We start from the raw sequence: 11,365 nt of genomic DNA on the forward strand, positions 1-11,365 counted from the left end.
CCAGCCCGTCCTAGCTGATGAGTTACCAAAAGAACGGCGGATACGAACAATCACATCTTAAGTCTCCTGGGTAGCAGTTAAAGATGATGGGCTTGGCCACAAAGGCATGATGGAGGTTTGAGGGTCAAAAAAGTGAACTCGCTTATCAACACAGCCACCTGATTTTGGGGTGTTTACAAGGAACGCTTGGCTGCCTTCTCCCATCTTCCCACCAATCCATTGTATATATGCCACAAAATTAAGAAAAATGAGGGAGGGGGTGCGTGGGGAAATGTGGAAGGGGTGACACGGATCAGGGTGCATTGCGTACATACGCAATGGCCAAAAGCATTCCATCGACCTCCTTCAAAATGAAGAGCGCGAGGAAGGGTGGGCGGGAAAGGGTGAGAATGTGGGAAGGACATTCATGGAGACACCCAGTGTTCATGAACTGCTTTGTTGGATGGCAACTCCTCTGTGCAACTACTTAAAGACAAGTAAATTGCTTTAAAAAAAACCCACCCACCTCGTACCCTGATTTGTATGTGTCAATTAAGCAATTGATGTAAAACAATAAAATGAAATGAGATAGCATAGGTCCTTGGAAACTGCATTACAAGACAGCTCCTGCCATGGTTTCTCCAGGTCATCCTCAGCGACGGCCCTTTCGGCCCCGAGCTGCTCTGGCACCTGTGGGACTCAGGCCTGGAGACGCAGGGAAAGTACCTTCAAAGTCCACGAAGATGATGAGGTCGTCGTTTTTCAGGAAGCTCCTCTTTCTCAGCATCTGGTGGGAGATGGCCTGACCCCAGCCCCAGTCCAGGCTTCTAAAGCAATCGCAGTCCTGGTCGTAGGTTCCCACCTTGGAAGGCCTGTCCCAGATGACGGAGCCATTTATGGCTGTGAAGACACAGGTGATGCAAAACCACGTTACCGTTTGTACTTCACTCTCCCGGCGGCCTCAATGAACAGCTAGGGTTTCGTTGGTTAATAATAATCAGGAAAGAAAACACATGGGGTTTACTTTTTCCAGCCGAGCTTAGGACTCCGCCCTGGGAGGTAAGAAGGGGGGGTACCAGCGCCCGGGGCCGACGGGGGCCCTGGGAGCCACTGCCCTGACGAAGGACAGCACCTGCCTCATTTTAAGGCGTAAGTCTCTTCTTTGGAAATCACATTTTGCCCATTTTCAATTGGTCTAAGTTTTTCTTAGGCCGTGTCCACATAAAGTAATATTTTCAGAGGCAGAACATCAGCTTGGAAGAGAACCCAGCACACTGGGTGCTGATGACCCATGAGCCAAATCTGCCTTCCCAAGGAACTAAGCTCAGTGAGCGGGAGCCCATGGAGTGCTTAGAGCTAAGTCTCTCAGACAGAGGTCCTCAAAAGACCCTGGATGAAGGCATTTAGGAAAGAAGTGAGGAGATGGGATTGAAAATTTTAATTTAACATTCCAGCCCCGGTGACATGTCCGCAGGGGGTTTGGGCATATGAAGGCTGGGTTCCTCTTAGCTATCTAGTTTAGAACCGTAGCTGGTGGACCTTCCCCATCGAGGGCAAGTTCTGACTTGTGTCTGACCCCTTAACCCGGAGGTCAGGAGAAACACATAGACCGACACAGAAGCCGGAGGCCATGAGCATCTCTTACCTGGAGACGTATGGGACTCAGAAGTAGTGAACATCAAGCTTAGGGACATCCGGTGCCTGACATCGGCTTCCTGCTCCAGGATGGTCATTATTGCCTGTCTGTTCATCACCGGCCATTCGAGAATGGCATCGTTTTCCCCGCTGCACAGGTGAAATGCAAGCCCCACGTGCTCAGGGTCCACAGAGGTTACTCGGCCACGGGGGTACACGGTCACCCCAAAGGCATAGCCTTCGGAATTGTAGAATCGGGGGCTGTGGAGCCTGTCCCCCTGAGCGGCGCTCTGAAGGAACTGAGAGATGTTCTGTATGGTCCACACCCCTGTGGGGCAGGGAGTCTCCGTCAGGGTGACATCATCCAGGTAAATCCCCCCAGCCGAGTTCTGAGGGTCACCCCTTGTGCCCTGGAAAAGGTAACGGAATTTCTTCTCTTCTTTTAGCGTCACGTGGGCAATTTTCCAACGATGGTCCGAGTCTCCTGAGGACAGAGAATAAGGCTGGTGACAGGCAAATGTGGCCACAATTTGTTGAGTGCTAAGGATGGTATCAGTTATCTCCTCCGATCCCCACAACAATCCTGGGAGCGAGGTATTACTGCAGATGGGGTGTGTAGCTTTCGAAGGAAAAAACAGTTTTAAAAAGATATACTCTGGCCAGGCGCTGGGGCTTCACACCTATAACCCTAGATACTCAGGGCTGAGGTCTGAGGATCACAGTTCAGAGACACCCTGGGCAGGAAAGTCGGTGAGACTCTAATTAATCACCAGAATAAATAAGAGCCAAAAAAACCCCCACCAAATTCAGAAGTGGAGCTGTGGCTCAAGAGGTAGAGCGCTAACCTTGAGCAAAAACAAGTTTGTCTCTTTGTGCAGTTATGAATGAGCCTTCGCCACATCCAAAGAATGTCAACAGGATCTCCATCCCATCTCCAATCCTGCCACCTGCCTTAGAAGATTAAGACTTTGGGGCTGGGGAGGTGGCTCAGTGGTAGAGCGCTTGCCTTGGATGCATGAGGCCCTGGGTTCGATTCCTCAGCACCACATAAGCAAAAAGAAAAAAGCCGGAAGTGGCGCTGTGGCTCATAGTGGTAGAGCACTAGCCTTGAGCTGAAGAGCTGAGGGACAGCGCCCAGGCCCAGAGTTCAGGCCCAGGACCAGACCCCCCCCCCCAAAAAAAAAGAAGATTAAGACTTCATGCTGACTCCTTGAAAAATACAGGAAGCAGCACTTGGCGGCATGAAAGTGATTGAAGTGAATTTGACCTATACAGTCAGCCGCCATCTCCTCCAGCATCACAACTACCTTTCCAGTTCCTTCAGCACAGCACGTTAAATGCTGGTATTCCGTTTTCTGTAATAGATACGGAAAACTCTTAAGGTCATTAACTTAACTCTTCAGCTTGACTTCCTTCTATCCTTCCCTTCTAATCTCTGCCTACTCCTCTCCTCTCCTCTCCTCCCCTCCCCTCCCCTCTCCTCTCCTCTTCCTTCTCTTCCCCTCCCCTCCCTCTCTCTCCCCCTCTCCCTTCTTCCTCTCTGTCTCTGTCTCTGTCTCTTTCTGTCTCTGTCTCTCTATCTCTGTCTCTCTATCTGTCTGTCTGTCTGTCTGTCTGTCTGTCTGTCTGTCTGTCTGTCTGTCTCTCTCTCTCTCTCTCTCTCTCTCTCTCTCTCTCTCTCTCTCTCTCTCTCTCTCTCTCTCTCTCTCTCTCTCTCTCTCTCTCTCTCTCTCCCCCTCCTGGCCCTGATGTTCTTCAAAATACTGGGGAAAATGGATTTCTATATTCTGATTGTCCTTGCACAAAAGTGCACGAAAGTAGATGTAATTCTTTTTGAAACTCTCCGTGCTCCTTGCGCTTGAATGTTTAAATTTGTCTGGTACAACTTGCCAGGTGCTATTATCAATTTCAGAGGGTCAGGGAGAAAAGAGAAGGAGAAGAAAGTGAGGAGGAAATGGAAAAGGAGACGGGACAGGAGGAGGAGGAAGTAGAAGAGGAGAAAGAAGAGGAGGAGGAAAGAAGGAGGAGGAGAAGGAAGAGGAGGAGGAAGGAAGATGAGGGAGGAGAAGGAGAAGGAGGAAAGAAGACAGAGGCAGAAGGCTTTAGCGGGAGGAGATGGTGGAGGGAGGGAAGCTCTGTCTTAGGCTTTGAGCCTTTGGTGGACGTCGCGTACCTCGAAACGTCTTCATCCTGACCAGCTTGCGCACGCTGCCTGTGCTGTCGTCCCTCCTGACCCACACGGTGAGTCTGTCTGAAGGGCTTCCTGTGATCCTATAGAAAAACTGCAGACACTGCTGCTTCCTCTTGGGGTAAAGAATCCGCGACTCCAGCAGGGCGGCCTCCTCTGCGGCCCCGGAGCTGGTGTTGAAGTGCATGAAGTAGCCGGCACCTGTGGAGAGGGGCGCGCGTTCAGATCGCGTCTCCACACCCGACAGTGCCCAGGCCCAAAGCGAAAACCCTCCCCAGCAACATCAATGTTTGCCAGCAAACACTTCTCTGAGGGCAGCCGCCACCTGCCCCTTCTCTCTCTGCCTGCCTATGTCATTTTGTTGTTGGTGTTGGTCATAGGGCCTGAACTCTGGGCCTGGGCGCTGTCCCTCAGCTCTTCAGCTCAAGGCGAGCATTCTACCACTTGAGCCACAGGGACACTTCCAATTTTCTAGTGTTTTTAAGAGTCTCATGGACTTTCCTGCCTGGGCTAGCTTTGAACCGTGATCCTCAGATCTCAGCTTCCTGAGTCGCTAGGATGACAGGCGTGAGCCACAAGCATCTGGCTCTATGTCTTTGTTCTGTTTAGGTGTCTAACATTTTAAATTAGCGTCTATTAGTGGGGTTCCATGGTGTCTGTATAATCATACATGGTGTGGAGATCAAGGGAGCCTCTGCATCCTCTGCCTCTCCATCCTCCGCTCTCCTTCAAACAATTCCAGCAGGTCTCATTGTTCAATGTTCATATATACATAGCAAGGACTATGTTCATAGCCATCCCCCTCCCCCCCAGCCTGATTGATTCTTCTGTCATTTATGGCAAGCGTTGCTCCCATGAGGTGTTCCACCATGGTGTTCTGCACATGCGTGCATTATAGTTCAGTCAGATTAAGCTCTTGCTTCCCCATCGCCCCTGCTCTTATTGTTGTTTTCCACAGGGTCTACTATGCACCCCAGGCCAGTCTCTGCAATCTTCCTGTGACAATCCTGAGAGCACAGGTTACGGCAACTCCTAGTTTCCTGTCTCTCGATCAGCTTCCTTCCCCAGGCTTGAAACATACACCTCTACTGACAAGAAACCTACGCTGCAACTAATATATGGTAGTGTTGTGTCTCTGTGAGGTAAGTTCTATTTCCTGTGCTGAATTAACTGGTGTGGATTAGAGATTCACTTCAAGAGAGAGTCAGTCTCCTAGTTGTATAAAACCTCTGCAGGAGGCCAGGTGCTGGTGGCTCACACCTGTAATCCTCGCTAATCAGGAGGCTGAGATCTGAGGATCATAGTTCAAAGCCAGCCTGAGCAGGAAAGTCCATGAGACAGTTATCTCTAATAAACTACCAAAAAAACAAAAACTGGAAGTAGAGCTGTGGCTAAAGTGATAGAGCATGAGCAAAAGAAGCTTAGGGACAGTGCCCAGGCCCTGAGTTTAAGCCACAGAAACAGTACAAAAACAAACAACAAACTTCTATTTCTATATGGCTGGCATTTTATTTCTGTCGGAGGGAGAGCACACATGTAGAGATATTACTCTTATTTACATCATCGTGTCTTAGCAAGCAGCTGCCTCTATCAGTTTAGTCATTGCTGAAACATACCTTTCGTTTTCATACTCAGAGCCTGGATTTTTGTTTGTTTGTATGTTTAGTTGAGTTGGTAATTGAGATACAAACAGCAGCGTTCTTTGTCCTTATTCAGATGGTCATGCTTTGAGGATAAATGTTCTGAGCAGAACCTTCTGGTGGCCATGATCTCTCTAGGCTCCCCCACCCCCAGGTATTGAACTTCAGCCCTCGCCCACCTGTGCACCGGCCCCCCAGGGTGTGGTCCGTCTGTCCAGGCTGGCCGCTGTCCCGATGGGCCCAGTCGGCATCATCACGCGTGCCCTGAATCATCCCACAGATGTTTGTCTTCTCAAACGCACAGTGGTCCAGAAGCGTATGAGTGCTGGCTGCAGGGGACAATGGACAGCAAGAGGCATTCATTCCCGAGTGTCCCAAGCCACCGCAACCTCCTGGAGGTCTCCTTCAGATACGAGAGGACGAGGAGCTGCCCCCTGTCCTGAGGCTTTCTAAACCGCAAATCCTACAGGCCCCAGGTAGCACTGAGAAGCTGGCAATGCAGACACGGCCTGCCCAGCTCACAGCCAGGCACTGATTTCTTTAGGTCTAGAACAGGGTCACTCCCGTCCTGAACTGTGCAGCTGCAAAGCGCACTGTAGACACCTGCAGGACAGAATTAAAGTCTGCCTCTGAAGATGAGGATGGTCATCTCGTAAAATACCCTACCTCATAGGTCTAGAGTCCTCTAGGAATCACCACGCTACTAAATGCTTTCGAACTCGTTGTCTATCTCAACTTTACATAATTATTCACCCTTTGAAAGGGAACTAAAGACATTCCATGAAAAGAGTTAGTTTTCATTTTGTTTTTGTTTTTGCTTCGCTGTAATACCCCTACGAAACACAATGGTGTAATTGGCTTTCCTAACCAATCATTCCAGTAGCGACTATTTTATTACTATTGCTATGATTTGAGTGTTGCTATTGTTTTATTATTAATTACTGCTATTCTTTGTTTTTCTTGTCTAGACAGAACACTTAAGGTGATAGGGTTCTCCATGTTTCCCCAGCCAGAAGCTGACAGAGGAGTGGAAGGAAACGTCGGGATGCTAGTATGGTGGATGACAGGGCCCGGGCGAGGGCATCGGGGCCGGGCGCAGGGAGGGACTCACTGCAGTTGTACATCCTGTTCAGTCTCTCCAAGTCGATGGCGCTGAAATCCAGGCGCTGCCCAAGGATGGCGTCGAACTCGGGGATCTTGGCTGTGATGGTTGGGACGCTTTCATTCTTGTTAAAGGAAAAAGGGGCATAGTGCATCAGAGACTCATAATCGTAGGGCGTGTTGAGATCTGTGATGAAGGTGTCATCGTAGGTGTTGAAGTTGTGCTCGTAACCTGGATGGGAGGAAAAGAAAAACCATAGTTCCCACTTAGTCCCATTATTTTCCTCCAACCCTTCCTTTATGGCTGGATCCTGAGAGTCTGCAAGGGGAATAATGTATCTCTGATTTAAGTATATATACACATACATTTTACAAGCTGATCATGAAATGGACACCTGTAATCCCAGCTTTCAAAGGAGCCAGGCAGCAAGACCATGAGTTTGGGGCCAGCCTGGTTTACCTAGTGAGACTCTGTTTCATAAAAACCAAACAAAATGAAAAACCACACAAACATATTTTATACTGAATACTCTCTATACCATTAGGACGTATGATTACTAATAATTAAGACAACAATAATATTGTTATGTAATATTCTAAAATAATTGCAAACAGCCAGAAGAAAATATCTATGTTATAACAGATGCACAAAAAATACATATACGGGACCCATCTCCGCGAGGCTCAGAAGTGTCGTGTTTTCCTCAGTGGCAGGGAGCAGCAACAACTCTAGATAGAGATAGACTTGGAGAGAGAAACGGCTTTGCTTGTATGGGATTCACTGAGGACGGGTGACAAAACTGTGTCAGCTGGATCAGAGATCAAATGAAAGTCACAAAGTACCTGGAGAACCGCACTGCCCTCGTTTATGACCTCATTGGATATGATGTCCCATCCCAAACTGTGCTGATTGCGGGCAATTTACAGATAGGGAAGCAAAGATACAAGAGGAAAAGCTTGGGTTGAGCAAATCACGCCCCGGCTGAGCGAGTCTGCAGATTGCACTAGCAAATGGGTTGGCACACTCTCCTGGGTTCTACAACTGCCTCAAAATAGTGAGTGTTGTTTGCTTTAAGAAGGGGAGTGTTTTCTGAGGACTTGGGAAATTTCCATGAAATCCAGCTTCCAGGGATGTGAAGGGAAGACACTGTGGAGTGTAGGTAAATACAGATAAAGTCCATCCGCACCCTGAGCCTCACAGTCAGAGAGATCCGGTCCTTTGACCTATGACTCCATTCCTCTGTTCCCTCTATTCACCCTGACTATCCAGTTAGGATAGTGTGTGTGCATACGCGCATGCACGTGCGCACGCGTGCGCACACACACACACACACACACACACACACACACACACACACACACACACACACAGAGTCTCTTCTCAAAAAGGTTTTTAGGTTAGATGAGGAGGCAAAGAACACAATGTGGTATGGCCTGTAGCTCAGTGTCCAGAGAATCAAGTATTTGGATTATATAGGTAGATTTCATCCTGTTCATCGATTATGTGTTGATAGATTATAGTTCCTTCTTTCTCCACCACTCCACGGTCATGGAATTTTCAGACTGTGAGGGGCTAGGAGGTGCATGGGCTGAGAAAACCCATAGGAGATTTTGCTGCCATTCATTCGTCCCTGCCCCTACCTTCTATGAGGACCAGGAAACCATCTTTCTTCAAAATGAGCTAGCTCCACAGAAATGTTTTCTTGGATTCATATTGAATTTTACAGTTTGACCAGTTCTTCCAAGGCAACAGGAGTTACAGGATCACCTATGAAGTACTACATGAGCCCTCATATGACATTAGGACCAATAGATACTTCCAGGTGTGTGGATGTCCATCTGTCATTCCAGCAACTAAAGCCAGAGCTTGGTGAGTTAGAGGTAGCTGGAGCTAGAGTGAGTTCCAGGAGACTCCAGGCTACATAGCAAGATCTTTGCTTGGAAGTATAAAATACAATAATAAGATAAATGTCAACACAAGGCAATGAGTATTGGTTTATCACAGCCATGCGGGATCATCGTCAAGGCATTTCATGGACTAAAGTTTTATTCATTAATTATTGCCCAAATTAACACATTTGCTATTCCCTGAATTAGTTATTTCTTTCTTAAAAAAGAGCACCAACTTGTATTTTTGGAATATGTGGGAACTGCTCAACAAATGATGTTTCCTGTTTGGAGTTTTCAATACCCATTCGTGATTGGGGAAAGCCCACAAGAAAACTCGAGTGTGTCCTTGGCTCATCGTGTCATGATCTCAGCCTTCTCTAGCCTTCTTGAGCCACAGAGCAGTTCATGGGCAGAAAAACATACATCTCATGCCCTGTGAGGTCCAATGCACTTTACTCTTTAAGCCAGGAAAGTACATATAGAGTTATAGAGTTTTAGCAGAACGATGGGTACATGGCAGGAGCTTCTGATAAACCTTCCATCCATCCCCACAGGAAGGACCCACATGCACAACTCACTGAGTCCCTTTTTGGGGGGGTCAGTGAGGACCCTGCATCTGCATGATCCGGGGAGAAAGCAAACTGCAGGCTCTCTGACTAGAAAGCACCTCCACACACACAGTCGGGGTGTCCCAGGGCTGTTCTCAACCAGCCACCAAAACCACAGCCACTTCCACCCAGCCACGCCGGTGCCATACACACCTGGGATAATCTCATCCCACCAGATGTTCACGTAATCGTCCCGATCGGTCCTGGACTGCTCGTGGTAAAACCCCAGTGCGTGCAGGATCTCGTGTTCAATGATGGCCTTATAGTCACACCCCAGACCAATGGAGAGATTCTGTCCCACGTGGAGGTCACCAACCTGAGACCAGCACCTGTCCAGAGAAGGAATGGAGGTTTGTGTTCTTTTGGTTTTCCCTAGAGAAATCTTTATTTATATACTTACTTATTTTTGGTGGTTGTAGGACTTGAATTCAGGGCCTGGGTGCTGTCCCTGAGCTCTTTTGCTCAAGGCCAGTACTCTACCACTTTGAGACACAGCTCTACTTCCATGATTTTTTTAAAAATTACTACTTGTAGTAAAAATATTAATACGTGCCCTTCTAGCTATTTGGAAAGGTTCAATACAATTTGTTTCCTGTAGTTATGTGGTGCATAATACAATACAAGGACTTCTTTCTCCTGCCTAATTGTAAGTTTGTACCTACTGGCTAATTTTTGACACAGTGTTAACATATGCACCAACAGGACACAGCACCTCCTAAACCACACAATTATTATACACCAATTAGAGACAGAAACTTTTAATGAACTTTAACATGGAATTACATAGCATTTTTATATTCTAACCATTCTGACAGGGAAATTGTTTCACATGGAAATTGTTTCACAAGGATCATTCTGGTAGAAACTGTAATATAGGCTTTAAAAAATGATGAGCCATTAAAAAGTATTCAATGTGTAGAGGCAAGTTGATCCTAATAATAAATCAAGATTAGAAAAAGAGTAAAATTTGGAATTCTTTTTTATGTCCATGAGACGAAAGGTCACAGCAAAGAAAAAAAAAACATTATTGCCTTTGGTTGAAAATATTGTCTCTGAGTAGTGACGGTTGATTTAAATTTTCTCTTGCATGTTTTAATAAACTTCCAAACTCTGTAATGAGTAGGTATGTAGTTCTATAACTGTGAAGACAACTTCACTAAAAAGGCAGCTTAATGAACTCCATGGCTGTGAACATGTCACGCTCACTAACTTATTTCTGAGGAAGAAGGGATGGCCAAAACTTCCTTCAAAAACCAGTTGCCTTGGAAACTTCTGGTAAAGTCCTGAAGTTCCTTACAGGAGAGCCGGCTGCTTTCTTTCCTGATGATTTTTAATCTTTCACGTACATCCAATCGCATCTCTTGACTAGTAAGTACAAGCCTTCCATAAATTAGGCCACTATGGGCTTTAAATTGGGAAGCAGGGTCCATATTTAATTCAATACTGAGCTGAATCAATTCAATACTGAGTTGGCCAATAGTTAAAAACGCTGCTTGCTCCCATCAAAGACCCCAGTGCTAATGGATTTGACATCTATTAATAAGGAAAAAAAGACTGAAGGATGATCATAGTCTGTAATATTTCAGACTTACCCAGAAAATTGCTGGAATATGATGTATGAGCTCTCGCCTGCGTAGGGCTTGAATTCCACACAGGACTTGAGGTGGAACATCTCAAAAGCATACAGAATGGCTGCTTTTGCATTCAGCTCTGGGGAAGTCAGGACAAGTTGAGTGAGCGTCAGTGTGTGTTACATAGACGTTGGATAATGGGTGTAATGTAGAGTTTATACAGAACCATGCCACTACGTGAAATGAAAAGCACTCATTGTGGAATTTGGGCTCAATAAATCGAAAGGGAATCATTGAAAACCCAAACTGTAAAGGGAGTTGGGGAGAGAAACATGCTAAGCATCCTTTAAATCCACAATGCCCACATGACTCAGAATAAGCCACGTGTGTGCATAGGATCACGAAATACTTGGAGCTTTCCTCTTTTTCCCTCCATTCACACAGGGATTGTTGAGGGCATTGCTGAAGGAGAATCACGCAGCAGAGAAGAAGGTGGAAAAGGTTTGCGATGGGGCTGAGAAGGTGGCTCAGTGGCAGAGCGCTTGCCTTGCATGCTTGAGGCCCTGGGTTCGATTCCTCAGCACCACATAAAGAAAAAAGCCGGAAGTGGCGCTGTGGCTCAAGTGGTAGAGCGCTAGCCTTGAGCTGCAGAGCTGAGGGACAGCACCCAGGCCCAGAGTTCAGGCCCATGACCGGAACCAAAAAAAAAAAAAAAAAAAAGGCTTGCGATCCACTCTAGCTTTTTGTTTGCAG

The 11,365-nt window shown here is 47.0% G+C and overlaps 1 protein-coding gene across 1 annotated transcript; it reads right to left on the reverse strand.

The window, feature by feature from the left end:
• Nucleotides 1-705: 705 nt before the first annotated feature.
• LOC138807562 (meprin A subunit alpha-like) lies at nucleotides 706-10,751 on the reverse strand (the record flags this gene model as incomplete). Its single annotated transcript, XM_069993321.1, has 7 exons — nucleotides 706-879; nucleotides 1,625-2,098; nucleotides 3,788-4,003; nucleotides 5,622-5,771; nucleotides 6,554-6,775; nucleotides 9,195-9,370; nucleotides 10,634-10,751. Coding segments are annotated over 7 exons (1,530 nt in total), but the record flags the coding sequence as incomplete, so codon positions are not given.
• Nucleotides 10,752-11,365: the final 614 nt, after the last annotated feature.

This window comes from Dipodomys merriami, unplaced genomic scaffold (assembly GCF_024711535.1).
Source record: "Dipodomys merriami isolate MVZ:Mamm:240054 unplaced genomic scaffold, mDipMer1.0.p SCAF_4201, whole genome shotgun sequence".
NCBI lineage: Eukaryota > Metazoa > Chordata > Mammalia > Rodentia > Heteromyidae > Dipodomys > Dipodomys merriami.